The sequence below is a fragment of the Erithacus rubecula genome (assembly GCF_903797595.1).
Source record: "Erithacus rubecula genome assembly, contig: scaffold_156_arrow_ctg1, whole genome shotgun sequence".
Classification (NCBI taxonomy): Eukaryota; Metazoa; Chordata; class Aves; order Passeriformes; family Muscicapidae; genus Erithacus; species Erithacus rubecula.
In genome coordinates, this window is record NW_027636148.1 from 197993 (window position 1) to 223163 (window position 25171).

General features: G+C 49.2%; 1 protein-coding gene across 1 annotated transcript; it reads left to right on the top strand.

Moving 5' to 3' along the window:
* Positions 1–1124: 1124 nt before the first annotated feature.
* LOC306815560 (olfactory receptor 14C36-like) lies at positions 1125–25171 on the top strand (the record flags this gene model as incomplete). Its single annotated transcript, XM_079332134.1, has 3 exons — positions 1125–1143; positions 2102–2872; positions 24216–25171. 3 exons carry the CDS (start codon positions 1125–1127, stop codon positions 25169–25171), a joined length of 1746 nt encoding a protein of 581 aa, XP_079188260.1.

Sequence of the window (25171 nt, forward strand, 5' to 3'; positions counted from 1 at the left end):
AGGAAGGATTGAGGTAAATAGGTTCAGCAGCCATAAAATTAAGGGTTACAAATAGTTTTAAAAGTTGTCCCCTCTGTTAAAATGTTAAGCAACTTACTGTTCTTGATATGCATGTTCTGTATCCCCAAGTTGGCCATCTGTTTGTATTTTCCCAAACAATCCCAGTTCTAGTTCAATCACTTCCTACTTCTGCCCTGTCCCTCACTTCGCTTCCGGCTGCCTTCTGCTGCCCCCTGTCAATCAAAAGACACTGCCCCATATGCAAAGTTTCCAGAGTTCCCAAGAAACACCTCTTCAGTGGAAGTCCTAACTACCCATGAACTAAGGAGCTGTTGAGAAGAGTGGCACCCCTGGACCAACGAGCCCCAATCGAGTTCTGGACGTGCCTGTGAGGTTGGAACTCCCTTTCCTGCCCTCGGACAGGACTGCACGGGAACCTACTTCCAGCGTCGCCTAAGCAAGCAGCAACAGGTGTCGGTCCCTGGCGACCCCCCTCAATTCTTCAATAAAAGAGCTGCTATTTAATAAAGGCTTTGGCCCTGCTCCGTTTATTGCAGGTGGGAGCCGCGCTCGGTTCTGCGGGGGCTCGGGGCTCGCTGCGGGTTCGTTGTGCTGTGCCCGGTCTGTGTTCCGCTCTGAGGGCACTGCGGGAGCGGCTGCTGGGGCCTCGGCAGGGCCGGTGTCAGAGTAGTGCTATCCCGGTTCCTGTGGGTCGCACAGAGGTGACTGTTCACCACGTTCCCGGCACGCTGCGTTAGGGCGGCCTGCGAGCTCTGCCGCCACCTCATCGGCTCCGGCCGCTGCCGCCGTTCCCGGGCGAGCACCAGCGCTTCGGCAATGGCGCCTTTGCTGCGCACGGAGCTCCCTGGAGGCGGCCCCGGGGCGGGGCTTGTCGAAGTTTTGCCCAATCAGCGTGCGAAAACGAGGAGTGACGGCAGAATCAGCCAATCGCAGCGAGGGATGGGCTCCTCCCTTTCTCCGCGCTGGGCCCGGCCCGAGTCTGGGAGCGCCAGAGGCCTGAGAGAGCCCCGGGGATGGCCCCGCCCCTCGCGGCCATTGGCTGTTTCTGCTGTCACTCCTCGCTCTCATTGGGCAGAGCGGGGACAAGCCCCCCCCAGCGGGCAATGGCGCCGTTGTTGGATCGTGCGGGGAATAAAAGTGATTTTATTAATGAGCTCCTGCTGCTTCTCGCCTGAACCATATTTCTGCACACTCCTCTTCACCCAATCCCTTCCCAGACCACCAACAGCATCCATCCCTGTTCTCTAAATCCCTTCTAGATTTCCCTGATTTCCCCCGGGTTCCCTGTCCTTGATGCCCTCTGGGAGAATTTCCAAACTCCCCCAACATACTCACAACCCTTCTTAATATTCCTGGGCAAGCACTTTTGTTTGGTTGAAGGTTCTCACAAATAGGTTCTGCAGCCATTCCCCGTTTCTTTTTTATTAGTTTGAAAAGAAAAAAATTCAAAATGCTAGTGTGCATTGTTCTCTGTTATCTGCAAGGGTCCATTTTCAGACAAGGTGACATTGACAGCAGAAATTCAGTTTGAATGAGGTTTTTGCCTGGTTTAATAATTTTGGCTTTCTTAGATGGTGATGAGTTTCATGTACCTGAAGCTGCAGTGCTTATGTTCAGAAATAGTTAAACAAGAACCATTTCATTCAAAACAAGTAACCATTTAACTTAAAACCATTTTAATAAAGAACATACATATTTTCTTTATTCCTTTATTCATTTTCCCCCTTCCTCTGTTTTAATTTTTTTTTAATAAACTATTTAACTTTAAACTCTTTCAATTAAGAACACCCATGCTTCTAACTGTCCTTTCTCCCCCTTTATTTTTAGAAATTAGACCAGGAACAAAAACATGAACTTTTGAATTACCTCAATGTGGTGTCCTGATGTTTGGGGAGTTTTTGATCTGTATCTTGATGTTTGGAGGATTTTTCATCTGTGTCTTGATGTCTGGAGGATTTTTCCTCTGTATCTTGTTGTTATGCAGGTTCTTACAGACCTGAGTTGCCCAATGTCTTCTTGAGATGAATTTAGGCAAGAAGGAACCCCAAACCCAATGTACTCTTGTTTTTTTATTCCCAAGGTTTGGGCAGATGTGAGGCAGAAAAACCCCAGAGATCTCTCACAAGGAGGGGCTGCACACCCAGCCCTGGCTGCAAGGAGGAAAAACCCTCCCTGAGCCAGGAAAGCAGCCGGAGATCCTCCCAGAGCTCAGAGCTGGTGGAGAAACCTCCTGGAGGGGAGAAGCTCCACGAGTGTGGGGAATGTGGGAAGGGTTTCAGTCGCAGTGCTGACCTGATCAGACACCAGAGGATCCACACTGGGGAACAGCCCTACGAGTCTGGGGAGTGTGAGAAGAGCTTCAGTCAGAGCTCCCAGCTGAGGGAACACCAGAGGATCCACACTGGAGAAAATCCCTACGAGTGTGGGGCATGTGGGAAGAGCTTCTGCTACAGCTCCCATCTGATGCAACACCAGAGGATCCACGCTTGGGAACGACCCTTTGAGTGTGGGGAATGTGGGAAGAGCTTCAGCCACAGCTCCAACCTGCTGCAGTACCAGATGATCCACACTGGGAAACGACCCTACACCTGCTCGGAATGTGGGAAGAGCTTCAGGAGATCGGACCTCAGAAGACACCAACAGCGTCTCCACAGCAAGGAGAGGCCCCACGAGTGTCCTGAGTGTGGGAAGAGGTTTCAGAGCAGCTCAGATCTCCTCAAACACCAGAGGATTCACACAGAGGAGAGGCCCCTGCGCTGCCCCAACTGCGGGAAGGGATTCAAGCACAACTCGCATTTTGTCAGGCACCGGCGCAGCCACAGCGGGGAGAGACCCCACGAGTGTGCTGAGTGTGGGAAGAGCTTCTCCCACAGCTCAAACTTGACCAAACACCAACAGAGACACCACTGAGGGAACCCCGTGAGTGCCCTGAGTGTGCGAAGAGCTTCTCACACAGCTCAAACTTGACCAAACACCAACTGAGACATCAATAACAGAACTCCTGTGAGTGCCCCAATTTCTGGAAGAGCTTGGTGCTCTGCTCCAGCTCCATCCCCCATGGCAGGATGGGTGTTGGATGATCCCCGTTGGGCAGAGCCCTGATGATCCCCGTTGGGTGAGGGGAAAGGGGTTATAGAGATTTCTCTCCCTTCTCCATGTCCTGCTGTGATTTGGTTGGTAATAAATTCCCTCCCTGTTTCCCAGGCTGGGTCTGTTGTTCCCATTTGGTGCTCGCGGCAGGATCTCTCCTGTTCCTTCTCTCAGCAACCTGCCCTCTCCTCAGCCAATCAGACAATGCGATGAAGAAGAGTCAGCCAATCAGAGAGAGCAGCTTTGGTGACTCATCGGTTGCCGGGCAGATCCGCAGCACCCAGTGTTCCCCACCTGGACCCCCGAGTCTCCCCCGTCCCACTGCACAATAAACGGGACTGGGGCAAACTGGGAAGCTTTACTGGGAACACTGGGAGCAGCTGGGCTGGGGCACAGTGACATCGAGGCCGGGGAAGGGGTGGGGACAAGACGACACACAACACCCCCAGAATCATCGTGGAGATAGACCAGGAGATGGACTCACTGGGAGGCACTGGGAGAGAGTGGGGACACACTGGGATCAGCTGGAGGGAACTGGGACCGCAGCCCCAAAGGCCCCTTTTAAGGGGGGATCATGACGGCTTAAAGTGACATTTGTAGGGGAGCCCCCACTACAACCCGCTGTAGGGGATGTTTTGTCCCCCAGGGTGGATTTTAGGGATTGTCCCTACCATCGCCGCTTTAAAGAGCCGTCAAATGGAAGGCGCCACTGAAACTGCACTTAAAAGTGCAACACCATTCCCGTTGATTCCAGCAAAGGAGCCCCGGGGGGTTTGGGGTTCCCGGGAGGTTTTGGGGGTACCTGGGCGGTGCCGGTGACAGAGCTGGGACCCCGTGCCAGGTATGAACCTTCTCACTGCGCTCGGGCAGCGCCAGCGTGTTCAGGGAGATCCTGGGGGGACCGGGGGGTTCTCTGCAAATCCCATGGGACTCCCCTGAACTCCCCTCAGCGCTGGATCTGCTGCAAGCATCTCACCCAAAACCCTGAGAACTGTGATGAGTGACAGCCTAGGAGTGTTTCTCACTGTCTGCCGCACTGCACAGAACACCCCAGGCAGAGCACTGCAGGAGGGAGCTTCCATGGGATTCTTCCCCTTCTGGTTTCATCCCTGCCATATTTCCAGAGACATTTCTGGCAGGTGTGCCCCAGGTCATCTGTGAATTGCTCAGCCTCGATCTCCTCAGTTTCCCAGCACCTCTTGGTGACCTGGGCAGCGCCAGCGGCCACCACGAATGTCCCAGATCGCAGCTGGAAGGAGAGGACTTCCCGGCCGTCCTTGGCGAGCCCATGGGATCCGCGGATGCTGCTGTGGGACAGGAGGGCACAGGTGGAAACCTCCTGCAGCAGGGGTTCCCTGTATGCAGCAAAGGGAGCTCCAAGGGTCCCCGGTGTCCCCACTTGCAGCACAGGGCGGGGAAAGCCGGGATGGCCGGGAATAGGGGTCAAGGGTGTCCTCAGTGTTGAGGGAAGGAGGGGCTGGGTGCTGGGAAAGGCAGGAATAGGGGTGCAGGGGGTCTCTGGGTCAAGGAGAAGGGAACTGTGCGGGCCAGGAGAGGCGGGATGGCCGGGAAAGGGGTGCCGGGGTTACTGGTGCTGGATAAAGGAGTGCAGGGTGGAACGCATGGCTGGGAATGGGGGTTCGGGGGGATCAAGGTGCCCGGGAATGGGGGTGTGGGGGTCTCTCCGTGCTCTGGAATGGGCGATCAAAGAGTCCCGGGGCCGGGGGGCCCCCTCAGCTCTGGCCGCCCCCCGGGGCCCCCAGGAGCGCCCCAGCCCCAGCGCTGGAGCCATGGCGCTGCTCGGCTGTGGCCCCTCCCCCAGCCCCAGCACCGCCCCCTGAGCAACTTCCGGCCCTGCCATTGGCGCTGCTCTTTCCTGTCAGCCAATGGCAGCCCGAGAGTGCAGAGGCGTCACCGGTCGCCGGGCAGATCCCGGCATTGCCGCTGGCTGCCAAAGGCAAAAGAAAAAGTGCCCGAGGGAGCGCGGCGGGGAGGGCATGGAGAAATTCCCAGGAATTCCCCTGGAACCCCTCCGGGATCCCCCGGGACCCTCCTCAGCCGCGCACTGCGGGACCCCCGGGCCGGGCTGTGCTCAGCTCCCGGGGCCTGCGCTCCAGCTCTGCCTGCAACCCGCCGCCTTCGGCCCAAAGCGGGGCAAGCACCGCCAGCCGCGGATCCATTTTTTCCTGCGGCTGCGGCTCCGAGCCCCGGCGGAGCAGGACTGGGCGCTGCGACTGCGAGCCCTGATTGCCGATCTCCTTCTCTCTCTTTCTCCTGTTCTCTCCCTTTGCTGTGGGTGATCATCAATCGCAGAGCGGCCAGAGAGTCCCGTGTCCAGGTCGGGTTTCCCAGGAAAGGGAGGCCTGGGGGTGAGGTGCCCTGGACCCACCGGGAATGGGGGTCCCAAGATCCCAAAGCTAAAAATAACCAAAACTGCAGCCTTTAACTAAGGAGCTCTTTATTACTGTACGCAGGAGCAAACCTAAGAGAATGTTGTATGGCGGTACTGCTGTACAGCCACACCAGAAACAAGGTACCACACACCCCCTGTGAACTCTCCAGAAAGCGTGGGGGGGTTTCCACATTTGTGGGAGTGCCCATGGACCTACAGTGTCTAGTGTTGTTTAGGTTTGTTTGTATGCAAAGTCGCTTTTCATAAGATGGTGAGCTTACCACTGGAGGACGAAGGCAATTTTTAGCAGTTGGTCCCGTAGCTGACTGTATGGTGTCTGGAGGGTTCCCGAATCTTGTATTGACTCGCTGTTCCAGGGGCTTTTTCTCTTCAAGGGAACTCTCCTGAAGAGTGGTGTTTTGGGAGTCTTGCGATTTCACATGTTGGGCGCGTTCTTTCAATTGATGGACAAGAGGGGAGCAGCAGCAGCCAGGCCTGAATGAGGTAGTGGAAAGGGTGGAAGTGGGAAGTAACAGGGAACAAACTGGAACAGGGAATACAATGAACTGGATTCAATGAAGGGAATACAACAACTGGATTAAAGAATGAGCTGGGGTCATACAGAACAGTGTATCACATGATAAGGTAAGTGACAATTCCAACTCTCTAACAATCCTCATTTGCAACCTTCAGGGGAGATCATTTATCACAGTGCTGTAGCTCAATATTAAATCTGGTTTTTGCTGATCCTGTGCTGGGGATTTTTTAAATGCTCTCAGCCCCTGGCTCATAACAGGGTGAAGGAGCCCTAGCCCAGGCTCTGGCCCTGGGACACGGGGACGCTGCTGGGGGGTCCCTGTCCCCCTGTGCCACCCCCAGGGCCCAGCCCCTGTCCCCGTGTCAGGCTCTGGGGTCGATCTCGTGGAACATCCTCTGGGGGAGGCTGCGGCACCGGGGGGCGGGGGGACCTGGGGGGACAGGGGACCCCCCTGTGCACGAGCAGCGTTGGACTGTGAGGGGGGAACGGGGCAGAGTGACCTCCCCAGTGACCTCACACAGCCCTGGGATGTCACACAGCACCCTATGATGTCACAAAATCATTGTGATGTCACACAACACCCTATGATGTCACACAGCTCTGTGATGTCACACAGCACCCTATGATGTCACACAACACCCTATGATGTCACAAAATCATTGTGATGTCATACAACCCTGTGATGTCACCCAGCACGCTATGATGTTACACAGCCCCTGTGATGTCACACAGCCCTGTGATATCACACAATCCTTGTGATGTCACACAGCCCGCAGTGGTATCACATGGCCACATGTGCTGTCACACAGCCCTGTGATGTCACACTACCCTGTGATGTCATATAGCCCCTGTGATGTCACACAGTCTCTGTGATCTGTGAAGTCACAGTCATTGCTGTGATGTCACACAATCTGCCCTGGGATGTCACACGGCCATTCTGTGATGTCACAGCCTGCTCCAGGATGTCACAGCCCCTCTCTGATGTCACATAGCCACCCTGTGATGGCAGAACACGCTCTCTGATGCCACAGTCTTCTTTGGGACATCACACAGCTGCTCTGTAATGTCACAGCCTGCTGTCTGATATCACAGAGCCACCCTCTATGATGGCACAGTCTCCTCTGTGACCTCACTGCCCTCTCTATGGTGTCACACAACTGTCCAGTGCTGTCACAGCCCACTCAGCAATATCACAGCCTGTTCTGTGATGTCACAGCCCAACCTGTGACCTCACACAACCCACCCTGTGCTGTCACACAGCCCCTTTCTGACATCACAGCTGCTCTCTGGCTCCATGACACAGCCACAGAGGTGCTGCTGTGCCACAGCCCCCTCTGGGACATGACGCAGCCCCTGCCAGTGCTGAGCACTGTGAGCCCTACCTGTGCCCTGCTCGTGTCCCTGCCATGCCCTGGCAGTGCCCCAGCCCTGCTGGGCTGTCACAGGAGCTGCTCCTGGGCAGAGCTGTCTCTCTGCAGCGCTGCCCTTGCCAGGAGCTGCCTCTGTGCTGGAGCCTGGCCCAGCTCAGCAGCACAGGCACAGCAATAGGACTTGAATCACTCTCTCAGGGCTTTGGTGCTGTTTGCATCAGACTCAGTCCCTGAGAGAGTGTGCTCAAAAAACTTCTCAAGAGCTCCAAGTGAGATTGAAGCACTGAAGTTTCTCATATTTAACTAGATCCCAGTGAGGAACAGGACTGAGAAAGTGTCCCCAGGTCCCAGCTAGAGCAGAACACTGGAGGCACTGGTGGCAGGTGGGGACAAAGCAGGGAAAGGTGTCTTTGGTGCTGAGCACAGCTGGATGTGTTTCAGGAATGCAAAGGGCCCAGGCCTGAGCCCCAGCCCCTGGCAGGGCAGATCCTGTCCCTCCCTCATTGCTCAGGGCTCTTCCCGGGGCAGGTGCCAATATTTCTTTTTTAGGCTGTTTTATACAATGAAGAAAAGCTCCACCATGTGTGGACCCTCCCCTCAATCCCTCTCAGGCTACTCCTGTTCTATCCTCAGTCTCCACTGAGCTCAGGGCCCTCAGCCTCTGCCTGATGCTGATGTGATGAGGCCTCCAAACCCAGTCTTGGGAGATTTTTGGGTCCTCTCCAAGGTCTTTGTAAATGGAAACATAGTGGTCAAAGTCCAAGAAATGTAGAGTGTTATTCTCTCCCAAAACTTGCAGTGACAGAACAAGGGTCTATATCCTGAAACTGAATCAGAGTAAATGTACATTTGTTAGAAGAAGGAAATATTTTACAATGAGAGTGGCACAAAACTGCAAGTGCTTTTCCAGAGAAGTGGATGCCCCATGCCAGGAATGCTCCAAGAGCAGGAGCTTTGTGCAAGCTGACATGATGAAACCCCTGCCCTCCCCAAGGACAGAATTCCTCTTGTGTGGGTTCTCTCACGTGCTGGGTAGCCTCACAGCACTTGTCGCCAGAATGTCTGCTGAGGGCCAGCCAGGCTGCTGCAGTGGCAGTGACCTCACAGCCATCACGATTGCTCTTCCCTTTCCTCTGTACCTGCCCTGTCTCTGCAGGGATGAACAGTTTTGACATTAATATCTTGACCCCAGGGTGCTGGGGCCAATTGCTTCCCAGTCAGGTTCCTGGAGCACAAATGGCTTTGCAGAGCCCAGCCAGAAATGCCCCTGAGGCAGCAGCTCTGCACTGGTGGCCACCAGGCCAGCTTGCCAAGGGAGGCTTCTGGCCATGCCCTGGAAGCAGCTGCTGCTGCCAAGGTGCCTTTGCTGTCTCAGGCTCTCTCTGGCACAGGTCCCACCCTGGCACTCTGTATTTGTGTCCTTCCCTGTGCTGGGGCTGCCTGGCACTTTTCCTGCAGCGGGACCTGGCGTGGGCATGTGTCACGATCCACCCAACCCGAGCGGGAGTCGTGACGGGTTCTTTTATGGATCTCAGAGCACAAAAGACACAGCAGGGGACAAAACCAGTTTACTTTTACAGAAATGCACTTTATTTAGTGCCAACCAAAATGCCATAGTGGGACAGAAAGAGAGAGAGAGAGAGAGAGAAAGGGGGGTCGGGATTATAGCTACCAAGACAGGCAGACGAATCCTCATGGAGCAGCCAATAGATGTCTGTTGCCATCTGGGGAGATCTCGGGGGTCTCCTTTGAGAAAGTCACTTTTATAGTCCTTTCCCAAAGCGAGTGGCTTCTGGCCAAAAGGTGGGAAGGTTTATGGACTATTGTATGTGGAGCTCATTACCCTGAGGAACAGGTGGAAACAGGACGTTTCAAGGCACACCAAACCATCTTTGTTGTTATGAACACACGCAGGGCAGCCCATACTGACCAGTCCATTGTTCTTCCATCTGTGGGAGCTTTGTTGAGTCAGCGCCTTGTGACTAGTTGTCATGAGAAACCAGTCCTGGTAGGCATCACCTGCGGAACAGTCACTTGGCGTTCCTCCCATCCCTGGCCAGCGCAGGCCTCAGGCGAGGGTCGTTGGGCAGAAACAGACGAGAGGCTCAGACGGACTCTCACAGTCAGATAAGTGTATAAGTGGAAGATCTTTGTACCAAGTTACTGCTAGGTGAAGCTCCAAAGCTGGGATAAGGTTTAAAGGCATTGAGAGAAAAAGAATCTTCAGTATGGAGGCAAGTGAAAGCAAAGAGGTTCCTAAAGGTAGTGCTTTGGGATATGTTTTGGCATATTGGAAAGAGCTGGTGGACCATAAGGATACAGAAACTAAAAGAGAGCTTATTAAGTTATACACACAGTGGTGGCCACTTTATAAACTTGAGGAGGGGGTGAAATGGCCCCCATCAGGGATGTTGGACTATAACACTTTGGTACAGCTGATGCTTTTCCTTAGGCATGAGCAGAAGTGACATGAAGTTACTTATGCTGACATGTTTTTCACCATTAGAAATCACCCTGAGTGGCAAAGTGCTTGTGGAATTAGACCACCCTCTGACCCTTTAGTGTTGGCTCTTGAAAAAGATAATAAAGCTAATAAGAAAAAACCCAGGAGGTGTTGCAGCACATGCTCAATAAATCAAAGGTGTACACATCCTGACAAGGCATATTGTATGGTGTAGATGTTGTTACACTCCCTAAAGCATACCCCTGGGATGCCATCCCATAAAACAAAGAAATTCCTTCAAACGTAACTCCCCCCTCCCCTACTGAAAACCCCGTTCATTATCTCTTATGATTTCTATTGGCTCTTAAAGTTACAAGTTAATTGGTTCTTTTCTCACTTAGAATTTTAAGATAATTGGTTAGTTTGTAAGTTGTAGTTTTTATTGGTTAGAAACTCAGTCCTCTGGAAACCTATATAAAGAGTTTTGTTATCTGATATAATTAGACCGTTGCTAGCATTTCCCTTCAAGGACAATAAAGTTATCCTTGGAACTTTGCAGCACGGTCTCAAGCCTTTTGTTCTTCACTGGTGAGTAGCTGAGGGCTCTGCATCCAGGGTTCAGAAGTACCTGGACTCAAGACTGCAGACCCTGGGACTGGAAAACACCAGCTCTAAAAGAAAAAACAGCTACAGTATGGAGAGTCAGGAAGAGGAGACAGAAGAAGTGCTCAGACCACCCCCTAAAAGACAAGGAAGAGAGAGGGTGGTAGGGGAAGTAGATTTGGAATTGCCATCAACTTCAGGTTTTACCTCTGCTTCATCCCCTGCTTCATCCTCACTTGAGAGAACAGTAATTAATATGGGAGTCCCCTCCCAATTCCTGAGTCACAAGAGCCAACCCAACAGTATCCACCCTATTTTATGTTATGCTGTTTTATGTTTATGTTATTAAACAGAATTCCTCTCAAACTGCTTCTGAATATCTAGACCAGTTGCGAGGAGCAATGTGTCAACACACCACTCTGGATCCTGAATTTGATAAGAGAATACAACAATTGGAAAACTTGTTTTTAGGGCAATCTACAGGTGACATCAAGTGAAAGCTCCAGAAGATGCGGGGCCCAGCAAGTTGGAACTTGGAGACTTTGCTAGATGAGGCCTGGAGAGTTTTCAGCTATTGAGAAGAGGGGTGTAAACCAGAGACAAAAAAAAAAACAAACAAAAAACCTACTAGCAATAATAAAGGAAAATGTAAAAGGGCTACTGGTTGACCTGAAAAAGCATATTTTTGTAAATCATAAAAGTATAAAGTGGGAAAAGACTGGGAAATTCACCGATTTTTGCATATGCCTAAAGCTCCATCTGCACTTTTAGGCAGGGATCTGCTAGAGCAGCTGGACGCAAAAATAATATTTAAAAATGGGGAAATTAGTTTGGAGGTAAAAGATCAACAATATATGGAATTGTTAAGTTGAAAATGAAGAAGAAATTATTAATAAATAAATAAATAAATAAATAAATAAATAAATAAATAAATAAAGAGATCAGGTGTTCTCTGAAGCCTGGGCCTCTAATATAGCAGGGAAAGCAAAGAATGCTCTACCAGTACAAATCTGGCTTAAAGAGGAGAACAATCAGTAAGGGTCAAGCAATATCCCTTAAAAAGGGAAGACAGAGAAGGAATTAGCCCAATCGTTGAAAACTTTTTGCAAATAGGACTATTGAAAGAGTGCCAGTGCCCTCAAAAAAAGCCTGATTAATCATACAGGTTAGTACAAGATTTAAGAGCTGTTAATAAGATAACTGAAGATTTATGCCCAGTGTTGCTAACCCCTACACCTTGTTAACTTTTCTAACACCTGAACTAACCTGGTTTACTGTTTTAGATTTGAAGGATGTTTTCTTTTGCCTCCCTCTCCATGAAGCCAGCTAGAAATTTTTTGCATTTGAATGGGAGAATCCCAAAACTGGATGTAAAACTTGGCTCACATGGTGTGTACTGCCCCAGGGGTTCAAGAACTCTCCTACTATATTTGGAGAACAGCTGGCAAAGGATTTGGAGTCTTGGGAACCTCCACCAGGAGAGGGACAGCTGCTTCAGTATGTGGATGAACTCTTAACAGCCACCCGGACCCAGGAGGCACGTGTGGATTGGACGGTGAGCCTCCTAAACTTTTTGGGCCTGCAGGGATATCAGGCATCCCAAAAGAAAGCCCAGATGGTGAAACAAACAGTAATTTACCTGGGCTATGAAGTAAGTGCTGAACAAAGGACCTTGGGGCAAGACCATAAAGAAGCAATATGCCAAACCCCAAAACCCCAGACAGTGAAATAACTGAGAACCTTTCTGGGCATGACGGGGTGATGCAGACTGTGGATTTATAACTATGGATTCTTCATTAAACCCCTGTACGCCCTAATCATGGAAGGGAGCAGGGATCTTCAGTGGACAACAGAAACAACATGAGCCTTCAACCAACTGAAGAAGGCTCTTTTGTCAGCTCCAGCCCTGGGACTTCCAGATGTGAGTAAAACATTTTTTTCTGTTTTCTCATGAAAAACAAGGGATTGCTCTGGGAGTACTAGCACAGAACCTGGGGCCATACCAGAGGGCAGTCGCCTCCCCCTCCAAACAGCTGGACACGGCAGCCAAGGGGTGGCCAGGGTGCCTCAGAGCTGTTGCAGCAGTAGCAGTGAACATCCAAAAAGCACTCAAATTCACCCTAGGCCAGAAGATGACTGTGCTAGTATTCCACACAGTGTCTGCAGTCCTGGAGGCAAAAGGGGGACATTGGCTTTCCCCACAGAGATTTCTTAAAGTACCAGGCCATACTGGTAGAACAAGATGATGTTGAAATTATGGTAACTAACATTGTGAACCCAGCTTCTTTCCTCAGCTGGAGCATGGGAGAACCAGTGATCCACGACTGCCTGGAGACCATTGAAGCCACCTACTGCAGTCACCCGGATCTGAAGGACACCCCTCTCGAGGAGGCTGAGAGCTGGTTCACTGATGGGAGCAGCTATATCATCAGTGGAAAAAGACATGCTGGGTATGCAGTTACCAGAAGCAGAGAGGTAATAGAATCTGGACCATTGCCAACAAATTCCTCTGCACAAAAAGCTGAAATAATCCCCTTAACCCGGGCCTTAGAACTGACAAAAAGAAAAGAAATCAACATTTATACAGACTTAAGGTATGCATTTGGGGTGGTACAAGCACACGGAGCAATTTGGAAAGAAAGAGGACTGCTGAATTCACAAGGAAAAAATATTAAACACACACAAGAAATACTAAACTATTAGATGCAGTTCAGTTATCTGAAAAGGTAGCTATTATGCACATCAGGGCACACTAAAAGTGATCTCAGAATTGGAAGAAGGAAATATGCTGGTGGACAGAGAGGCAAAAGACACAGCCAAAGGTGAGGAACTCAATGAAACAGTCGAGGCAGCATTAATTCCAGATGGAAAGATCTTCATTGAAGGTAAGGCAGTATATAACAAAAAGGATAAAAAACTTATTAAGGAAGAAGAAGCAACTTATAACCAGGAAGGGTGGGCTATAACCAAAGAAGGAAAAGTTGTAGTACCTTCTTACTTGTGCTCACTAGTGCTAAAAGAACATGAGAAAACACATTGGGGCATGAACGCCCTATGCAATTATTTAAACGATAAAATTCTGGCTAGAAAATTACAAGGCACAGTTACACAAGTAACTCATCACTGTGGTGTTTGCCTCCAAACTAATCCTAAAAACATTTCAAAGCCTGAAGTTGGACAAATTGGAAAAGGCTGTGGACCTGGGCAGCAATGGTAAATTGATTTTACTGAATTGCCCAGGAAAGGGGGGTATCGTTAACACTTATTAGTGTTAACAGATACCTTTTCATGATGGCCAGAAGCCTTCTCTACCGGGACAGCTAAGGCATGAGAGGTGACCAAGGCATTGTTACAAGAAATGATACCACATTTTGGAGTCCCAGCCGCTATATCTTCTCATAGAGGGCCACATTTTATCTCCAAAATTATACAGCAAATAAGTCATCACCTGGGGATAGATTGGGAATTGCATACTCCATATCACCCTCAATCCAGTGGCCAAGTAGAGAAAATGAACCATATGATCAAACAACAAATTGTTAGGCTGGGGCAAGAGGCAAATTTGCCTTGGCCCCAGGCTCTTTCACTGGCATTAGTACAGATTAGAATGAAACCAAGAACAGAAGGGAAATTAAGTCCTTTTGAAATGTAGTATGGGAGACCATATGCAGTCCAAGAAGGAATAACACCCATTCAAGCAGAGGAAGAAAATCTACACAAATACATAGTGGTCCTGAATAAACAGCTTAGAGAAATTGCAAAATATGTGGCTGGGGCCCAAAGCAGAGAATTAAATGGGCCAATACATGATGTACAATCTGGAGATTATGTATATGTTAAGTCTTTCGCAGAGAAGACTTTGGAGCCACAGTGGGAAGGACCATTCCAGGTACTGCTCACCACCTTCACAGCAGTCAAGATCAAAGAAGAGAAGGCGTGGATCCATCACTCCCGAGTGAAGAAGGCTCCTGAAGAAATTTGGAAAACTGCACCCAGCAGCAGAGACCTGAAGCTGAAATTCACCAAGAACAGCGAGTAATGGATGTATAACTATCATGGACATAATGCAAATGGTTGTGACCCTTGTGGTCATTGCCACGAGTATAATAAGAGTCAAAGCAACACCACACCAGTACAATGTAACCGAGATTTATTAATGCCAAGGGAAAGCGTACGATCCCTACTCTCATAGGGCTTTGAGCAAAATGTTAAGGGTCACAAATGCAAGTATGTGGGAAGGGAGAAATGTTTGGGGATGTGAATATGCATTTGTACAAGAGGGGTTTCATGAGGCTTACCATCCACCCATGGAACTCATCCAAGTTGGGCCTAGATTTGCTGTGACAAATGCTTGACCACGTGTCCTGAATTTAGACTTAAAATTGAAGGGTGTGAAGCAAAAGGATTTAATATTGATTTTGACGTTACTCAATATTGCATCAAGTTTCACAAAATCAAAGCCAAATCAACCCCATCTGTGTCAGACAGGACTGTAACAATCCAAACTCCAATTATTTCAGAGGAAATGAAGCAACCTATAATTCCCATAATTTCTAAAATTGGACTATATGCTGTCAAGAAAACAGAAATTCCGACTGCCAACTAAGCCAAGAATGGTCTCTTAGAGCAAGTAGAAATGAGAATGCAAGTAAATGCTTCTGGCATTTGGCCATAATCTGCCCCATTTCTCAAAGCTCCTTTTACGGAATGGACTAACTGGTTTCAAAGCCGTATGCCCTCTAGTTTTAAGAAAAAGAGAGACTTCACTGGGATATTAGGAACAGGATTGGGAGTTTTAAATACAATGAATTTGGAGGTGTTAATGAACCAATTGACTGTGATGGGAAGCAATTAAGTTAAATTACAGCAATCTTTGCAATCTTCTTTGTTAGCACTAGTTAGCAATCATTGGAAACTAACCAAAATATTACCAAATGGGAAAATATAGAAGAGAGAGACCATGAGGTAATAATTAAAGCCCTAGGCACAGCTAGTGCAAACATTTGTCTGGCTCTTGGATATACTCAAGCACAAATGCGGATGCAGTCAGTGGCTGCCGTAGTAATCAGGGAAGGTGAGGAAGGAACATTCCCTTCTGAAATTCACAAAATTGCTTGGGATAATGTCTCTGAAATGGAAAGAGAGCTTCAGTCTTGGTGGGTTTTGGTCAATTTTACCTATGACCCTGAGGCAAATAAAGTAACAGCTTTTGTTTTAACTATACATAGTGCATCTGTGAGTTTAATACACCCAATAGTAACTCTAGGACTAAATCATGAAGGGACTGTACTGTATCCTTCTGAACATAGAATGTGGGCACAAGAAATTAAGGGAAAATGGCAGACCATTAACCTAGAGCCCTGTTCTATGAAAAAACAATTAGGATATATATGTGAGGGAACTTTGGAAAATGACAAAGATGCTTGCCTAGACACAGACCAAAGCGTTTGCCACTTTGAAATGCATCTAACCAGCCAGACAACTTCACTTGTGTATATAGGACAAGGTTGTGTCTGTCTCAGAACAGAATGTCCCACCATAATGATAGACGATCAAATTGTGAATGAAACTCAATTCAATTTATGTGTTTGCAATTTTGCTAAAGTCAAAGGATGTGACTTTTCCTATTGAGCACCTGTAATATCACATCAGTACATAAAGGCAAACCTGGTTACTGTGAAGAAATATTGCGTGTGCCTGTAGTTATGAATTTAACCTAGTTGCTCAGCTACTGAAACATCAGGAATTAAGAAAAATTTTAAAAGAGATTCAAGATGCAGGGAAAAGGACTTTGATTATGATACACCTTAACATGGAGACCATAAAAGGGGTTTTTAAATGAGTTTAAGAACATCTGTCTCATCATTGGTGGGATGTGCTATTTGGATGGTCACCAACTGCCACTGGTTTGCTTAATGCCTTAATTCACCCAATCACTGTGCTGCTTATTTTAGTCAGTGTAAGTTTGCTTTTGTCCATTGCTGTACTTCTTGGGAATTGGAAGTGTCCTGGTTTCAAGGACAGGTGTCTGCCGATAAAGGCAGAAGTTTTCCTTTGAAATAGAGACTTTCATTTCACTTCCTCCAAGTATTATAATTGTTTGAATCAAGAACTCTGAGGCAGAGATAAAGGATTAGGAATAACAGCTCTTTTACTAATACATCTAACGTACAAGCAGAGACAACAGCAGTTGTCAAAATTACCAACGAAACAGAATAGATAACTTGGCTCCAGTCCTGTCTTTGGCTGCAGGCACGCTCTCTCTGCACTCGGTCCCAGTCCTGCAGATGGAGCAAAGCCCAGCAGCAGCAGAGAAGTGGGCGGGAATGGAGGTGGGAGGGGGCAGCCGTGGCCACGCTGGTCTCTGGTGGGAGCGGGCTGGAGAGGGCAGCTCCTCACTGACTGTTTGGGTTCTGGTGGTGTGTTGGCTTCACGTGCTTGTGGGGAGGAGTGGTTTCCCCTCAGGGGAAGCTCCACATGGACCAGGAATGGAGGGGGCTGTCCCGTCTCTGGGGGCTTCTCCTGTGAGCGGTTGAAACCAATCAGAGAGCTGATTTGGTGATGGACAGCTTGGGAAACCAATGAAAAGTTATTTCACTTTCACAAATCACAGTGGATCAAGTGCTGGGGGGCTTTTTCGGCTTCCGGCCTCCAGAGAAGCGGGGGTCCCTGGCCCGGGCCCTGGCCCGGCTCCGGGCTCGGTCTGGGGCAGGGCCCAGCATCTCGGCCTGGCACCGGCTCTGCCCGGGGCCTGGCTTGGCACCGTCTCTGCAGGGGGCCCGGCTCGGCACTGGCTCTGCAGGGGCCCGGCTCGGCTCAGCTCGGCTCTCCATGTGCTAGAAGAGGCCTCCAGCTGACCGCATGGCTTTTTCACGATCTAGATACAATTTTAACTTCTTAATGCCTAAATAAGAGTCTCGATCTCCTGAGATCCCCTAAATGAGAAGAAATAAAGCATGGAGACTACAGAGGTCAGCGGAATGAAGATAAAGTTCCTGATGGGAAGAGATTGAAAAGATACAACTGGTAAGTAGCTGAAAACCTTTTTTGTGGGACTATGAGGAGATTGTGACTTCACTAAAATTCCTTTAAACTGTGAAATATACTTGGGGAAGATGTGTGCTTGATATGAAGACTTTTTTTTTGCCTCGGGAAATTGAGCTCTCTGTTTTGGCACTGGAATATGAACAGAGACATTTGATAGAGAAGGAGATGAAGAGGATTTTGTTTTTCAGCAAATGCCCTGAATAAACATACACTTTCTAACTTTAAATTGTTAAAGAGTGTTTTCTCCCTCACAGTTGAGTATCAGTATTAGACCAATACTCTTATTTTTGTAGATCACCAGGGCATGTGGAACCCAGTGTCCATGTGACACAGCACAGCCTCATGAAAGCATGGGGACAATTGTAATGCAATGAAATCTCATGGAAGCAAGTGTCAATTGTGAACATGGCATGGCCTCATGGAACCCAGGTGCAAGTAGGACCATACCATGGCTCATGGAAGCAAAGGGGCATTGAGACACAGTGGGGCCCCATGGAACCAAGTGACCATTGTGACTCCATGGAATCTCATGGAACAAACTGTCAGGTGTAACACAGCAGGGTGTCATGGAACACAAGTGCCACTGGGACATTGCCACTGCTCATGGAACCAAGTGTCCATTGTGACACACTAGGCCTAATGAACACAGGAGACCATTGTGAGGCAATGGAATGTCAAGAACCCAAGGCTGCATTGTGACACAGAGAGACCTCATGGGACCAAGGAGACCATTGTGAGGAATGGAATGTACTGGAAGAACAGGTCAATTTTCAAGACAGAAGGGCCTGATGGAACCCAGGTGCCAATGGGACATTTCCAGGGCTGGTATAAGCAAGTGTCCATTGTGACAGAGCCAGGCCTAATGGAATACATGAGAACATTGTTACCCAAAGGAATCCCATGGAACCAAGTGTCCACTCTTTCACGGTGGAGCCTCATAGAGTGTTGGAGACCATTATGTTGTAATGGAATATCCCGAAACTGTTGTGACAAACCTGGGCTTTATAAGACCAAGGACACCACTGTGATGCAATCAAATCTCAAGGAACCAAGGGTCAATTGTCACCACATCAGGTTCTTAGGAAACTAAGGAGAACATTGTGACACAGTGAAATCTCTGGAAAGCAAGGCTTTATTTTGACAAAGTGGAGCCGAATAGGAGACAAGAGCCACTGGGACACTGCCAGCTCTTGTGGAATCCAGTGTCCATTGAGACAAGGGCAGGTCATGGAAACATAGGGAGTGTTGTAATGCAATGGAATCAAAGGTCAATTCTGACAGAGAGGGGCCAGATGGACCACAAGGGCCAGGGAAATTTTTACAGGTATAGTAGAAACAAGACACCATTGTGGCAGATCAAGGCCTCATGGGGTGTGGGAGAGCTCTGTGTCACAATGGAATCTCATGGAAGCAACAGTCAATTGTGACATGGCATGGCCTCCTGGAACCCTTTTGCCATTGGGACACTGCCAGCTCTTGTGGAATCCAGTGTACTTTGTGACACAGCACAGCCTCGTGGAAACATGGGGACCATTGTGATGCAATGAAATCTCATGGAAGCAAGAGTCAATTCTGAAAATAGCATGGCCTCATGGAACCCAGGGGAAATTGGGACCGTGCCATGGCTTGTGGAAGCAAGGGGACATTGAGACACAGTGGGGCCTCATGGGACCCATCAGATTGTGGGGAAATGGACACTCACACAGCAAGGCCCCATTGTGACAAAGTGCAGCATCACAATAGTTTCCTGGCTTCCATGAGTCCCTGCTCTGTTTACAATTAACATTTTGTTCCCCAAGATTACATGGTGTCACTGTGCTCTCCTGTGATTCATGGGCTGTGCTGTATCACAGTAGACACTTGCTTCCTCCAAGGCTGGGCATGTCCCAGTGGCACTGGGTTTCCATCAGGCTGCGCTATCACAATGGGGCCTGGGTTCCATAAGAATCCATTGTGTCACAATGTTCTCCTTAGTTTTATGAGAGCCTGATGTGTTGACAATTGACCCAAGGTTTCTTGAGATTGCATTTCATCACAGTGGTCTCCTTGGTTCCATCAGGCCCAGGTTTGTCCCAACAGAGCCTTGGTTACATGGGTTTCCAGTGCATCACAATGATCTCTTGCATTCCACGAGGCCCTTCTGGGTCACAGTGGAGCCTTTGTGCCATGTGTTTCCATTGCAACACAATGGTATCCATCATTCCATGAGGCCTTGCTGTAAAACAGTGAGCACTTGGTTCCATGAATTTCCATTCCATCCATTTACAAGGATCTCTTGCATTCCATGAGGCCCTGCAGTGTTGCTATGGAGCCATTGTTCCATGTGTTCCCATTGTGACGTAATGGTCTCCAGCGCTCCATGAGGCTGCGCCATGAAACTGTGGACACTTGGTTCCATGAGATTTCATATTGTCATTGTCAGGAAAATCCATAAGCATCACAGGTTTATGTCCAAAAAGGAGACAGAGCACACCTTCAACTTCATTTGAATAAAGGATGAGAGTTCACCTGGGTACACACCCACCGTGCTTTCTCTCTCGAGCTTTCAGAGGGTGCAGCCTCCCTTTATCCTAAACTCCTGGCCACACCTTGCCCTTTTCCTTTACCTACTGTCTTCCCAACCCGTGTACCCCATATTCCCACTTGAACCTGGAATTTCCCCCCAAATTTAGAAGTTCAGGTTTGTGCGGACCCATGTCTGTTTCAGGAGCCAAGCTGTGTGGGCCTGGTAACAAACCTGCTGCCCAAAGTCAGTAGAAACATTATGACCCATTTCAAAGGTTGTAACACCAATCCCTTCACCCATCAAATGATTTGTAAAGACAGTAGCACATATCTTTCTTCTCAGATGGATGTTTCCTGTGCTGGTGACAGTCTTTTAAGCCCAGCCTTCAGTCTGTAAGGAAAATGAATCCACAAACACCAGAGGTTTAAGTCCAAAAAGGAGACAGAGGAGTCCTTTTTGCTTTATTCGAATAAAGGGAGAGGCCATGGCACATTGACCTGGGATCTCTCAAATTTTTGGAGGACACAGCCTCCCTTTTATCCTATTTTCCTTGCCGCATTTCCCTCTCTCTTTCCCCAGTGGCTGAGGTACTTAAGAAGCCCAGACTTCCTGGAACACCTGATGCCTGAGATTCCTCTCTAATGTGTAACCCTCCCTTTTAATTTTTAATTCTTACATAATTCATAGTTTCCATCCCCCCCCGCCCCCCCCATTGCTTCTTTCATCTTCCGATATCCAATTTCATTTACCAGCAAACCTACATTTTTTTTGTAAAAGAATTCATCTTTTCCCATTCATCAATCAGTGGAATGCCTCCCGTTGTTTCTTTTACCTCTTAGTGCTAACTCTATCTACCAACAGATATCCACAGCTTGTTTGCAAAGACAAATGCAACATTCTTCTCAAGCCTGACCTCTCTGCTGTTGCAGTTCCATGCACAGAGGTTGTTGTCTCTTCCCCCTTCTGTGGGCAGGCCAGTGTTCAGCCACCTCCAGAACAGCAGGGCCCCACCCCATGGCACTGTGACCTGGGAAGACAAAAACCATGACTCCAAATGTCTGCTTCTCCTCTTTCTTCCCAGGCATTCAGTCCTGCCAGTGGGATATTCTGCTGGGTGCCACAGGAAAAAGGAGACCACTGTGACCCTGTGGGTAACATGGAACCAAACGTCCATTGTGACACTACAGAACCTCATGGAACCAAGGAAATCCCTGTGGCACTGTAGGGTTTAATGGAACCGAGAGTTCATTGTGACACAGCGGGGCTGTGTGAAGCCAAGGAACCATTTTGACACTGTGAATCCAAGAAAACTCTTGTGACATTGGGGAGAACACATGGAACCAAAGGTCCACTGTGACATTGTGGGGCCTTATGAAACCTATGGGCCATTGTCACACTGAATGGCCACTGAATAGAACCAAGGAGACCATGGTGACACTGCAGGGCCAATTGGAACCATGGATTCCATTTTGACACTCAAGAATCTCATGGAACCAAGGGTTTGTTGTGACACTAAGACCATTGTTGAGAGTACAGAATCTCAAGGAACCAAAAGTCAATGTGACAGATCAAGGTCTCATGGAAGCAAAAAGAGCATTGTGACACTGTGGGGCCCCATGGACACAAATCTCCATTGTGACAGCATAGAACCTCACAGAACCAAGAGTCCATGGTGACAAAAAAGGCCTTGTGGAATCAAGGAGCCCAAAGGTCTAAAAAATTCCTTGCATGGGGCGCAATGGTAATTGGTAATTTTGATAATTCAGAACCAAAAAGAGCATTGTGACACCATGGGGCCCCATGGACCCAAATATCTACTGTGACAGTCTGGAACCTCATGGAACCAAGGGGTCTTTGTGACACTTCATGGTCTCAGGGAACGAAGAAGTGCAAAGATCTCAAACATTCCTTGCAGGGTTCTGCCTTGGGGAAGGGGAACCTCCTACAGCTTCGGCTGCCACACTAATTGAAAGTGTCTTTTTTGAATGAGGAAATTCAAGAGTTTTAGATTGCTTAAAAAAGGGAGGAAAAAAAAAGGGGGAAAACTTCTTTTTGGCTGTGTGCAACATCTCTCCAAACAAAGCAGGCCCCAGGTAAGTGTGGACAAACAGGAGGAGGTTGGGGAATGTGCAGGAAGGTTGTCCAAACTGAGTCAGATCTCAAGGCACAGCTTTTCTGATCTGACGAAACCTCCTGAGGAAAGACCCTGGATTAACATCAATCACAGAATGCTGCAATCACCTCTGCTCTAAAGTGAACAGGAATAAAAGACATCCTTTAAAATAGGAATGTGCATTTCTTAGAAGCTCTTTGAAATATTTCTCCTTAACTCTATTAGGAAACATTCCTAATGAACTGCACCAGACCAGAGGGAAATCAAGGCACAGCCATAGTTTGTCAGGACTTGTTGATCTCAATGAGCCCCGTGGTGCATTTGGTGCTGAGCCTTGGAACCTGAGGGCCTGAGAGGAGATTTGACAAACCTTTCCAGGAGTCCAAGTCAGAAAAAAACCCCAAAGTGTCTCAAAGCATTAATGGATCCCACTGAGTGTTGTTACTGAGAAGGGTTTTCAAGGGACTAAGTAAAGCAGATAATTGGAGGTCATGATTGCACAAAGCTCTCAGAGACTGCAAGGCAAAAGCAAAACCCAAAGCCTTCTGAAAAACCTGCAGTCCTTGGAAGCATGAAGGAGCCCCCAGGGCCATTCCTGACCAAGGCTCTTCAGGGACTGGTCCCAGCAGATCCCTGAGGCCACTGGGATGTGGGGGGCATGCTGAGATCAGGACAAGGGGTGACAGTGGCCAGCCTTGCTGGGGCTGTGCCAGGAGGCCCCAGTGTCTCAGGACAAGGTGTCTCCTCACAGCCCTTCGTGGCACAGACCCTGCTGTGCCCCAGGCCACCAAGACATGGTTTCTCTCCTGCTCTAACTAGAACCTGGGGACGCTTTCTCAGTTGTGTCCATCAGTGAGACCCATTAAAACTTGAAGAAACTTCGGAGTTTATTTCTGACTTGGAGTTCTTGAGAGGTTTCTCCAGCTCCCTCTCAGGGACTGATGTTCAGGGCATAAGCACAAACCCCAAGAGTGTCATTAAAGTCCTTGTGCTGTATCTGTGCTGCTGAGCTGGACTGGGCTTCTGGCACAGAGGGCCATTCTAGCTATTAAGAAGAGCTTCAAAAGCACATTTCTCTTGATTAGCAGCTCTTCTCAGAGCCCAGAAGGGCTGAGGGCACTGCCTGCAGCCACCCCAGGCACAGCACAGAGGCACAGAGAGCTTCTATCAGTCAGGGCTGGGAAGATGCTCACAAGTGACTGGGGCAGAATCAATCCCAGACCTTGACACAGGCAGCCTCTGGCTGCAGGACAAGGCAGCTGCAGCTCCTGGAGTGATCTCCTGAAGCTGGAACATCCCAATGCCTACAGACTCTGTGAGTACATTCTATGATTCTCTCTTGTGTAGAGCAGCCAGGGGTGTCCAGGTCCTGCAGCCCAGGGCACTGTGCTGGGGCAGGGACTCTGATGCCAGCCAGGGACAGCTCTCAGCCAGCCCTGGGAGCTGCTCACAGCACTGGGGGAGAAAGTCTGGGTGGAAGGAGATAGCTGGTAAGGCTTGGAAGTGTTCTCCTTGTGTGATGAGGATGCTGCATTGTTCAGGATTCATGTGTCATGACTCTAGCATGACATTTAACTCCAGAGTATTTTGAATTAGATTATACAGGGAGCACAGCAAGGCAGGAGCTGTTATTATATCTACTGTTCTGGGTTGCCTGGATGGGAAATAGCACACTGATATTCATCTCTCAGTTCAGGTTGACAAAAATAAAAAAAATAATTCTCTACATTGTAATAAACAAGGTGAAGGGAGAAATCAGCTCAAGGTCCCTTAGAGGCAGCATCACTGTTGCTTTTCCAGCCTCCTCAGGGTTGCTGTGACATTGCCATCAGAGCCTGCAGAGGCTGAGCTGGCCTTGGGCAGTGCCCTGTGCTGGGAGGGGTCTGCAGGGCAGAGCTGAGCCCCAGGGCTGGGCTGGGCTCTGGCAGCACTGGCAGGGCCCATTACCGAGCACAGGGAATCAGCTGCTGGCAGGGACAGCTCCAGGCAGGAGAGCTCTGGGCAGCGAGTGGGGGGAAAGTGCCACCAAGCTGGGCTGGGATATTTAAATTCTCTCCAAACTGAACTATTCCATAATTAACTTTTTTTACAGATCCCTGTGCCAAGACACAGCAAGTGTCCAACAGCAGCTCCATCAGCCACTTCGTCCTCCTGCCACTGGCAGACACGTGGCAGCTGCAGCTCCTGCACTTCTGCCTCTTCCTGGGCATCTCCCTGGCTGCCCTCCTGGGCAATGGCCTCATCATCAGCGCCGTAGCCTGCGGCCACCACCTGCACACCCCCATGTTCTTCTTCCTGCTCAACCTGGCCCTCACCGACCTGGGCTGCATCTGCACCACTGTGCCCAAAGCTATGCACAATTCCCTCTGGGACACCAGGAACATCTCCTATGCTGGATGTGCTGCTCAGATATTTCTGATTTTCTTCTTTCTTGGAGCAGAGTTTTCCCTCCTGACCATCATGAGCTACGACCGCTACGTGTCCATCTGCAAACCCCTGCACTACGGGATCCTCCTGGGCAGCAGAGCTTGTGCCCACATGGCAGCAGCTGCCTGGGCCAGTGCCTTTCTCAATGCTCTCATGCACACAACCAATACATTTTCCCTGCCCCTGTGCCATGGCAATGTCCTGGGCCAGTTCTTCTGTGAAATCCCACAGATCCTCAAGCTCTCCTGCGCACACTCCTACTTCAGAGAACTTGGGCTTCGTGTGTTTTCCATCTCTTTAGCATTTGGTTGTTTTGTGTTTATTGTTTTCACCTATGTTCAGATCTTCAGGACTGTGCTGAGGATCCCCTCTGAGCAGGGACGGCACAAAGCCTTTTCCACCTGCCTCCCTCACCTGGCTGTGGTCTCCCTGTTCCTCAGCACTGCCACATTTGCCTACCTGAAGCCCCCCTCAGCCTCCTCCCCATCACTGGATCTGGCCCTGTCTGTTCTGTATTCGGTGGTGCCACAAACCCTGAACCCGCTCATCTACAGCCTGAGGAACCAGGAGCTCAAGGATGGCCTGAGGAAAATCATCATGAATGCTTTTCACAAGTTATAA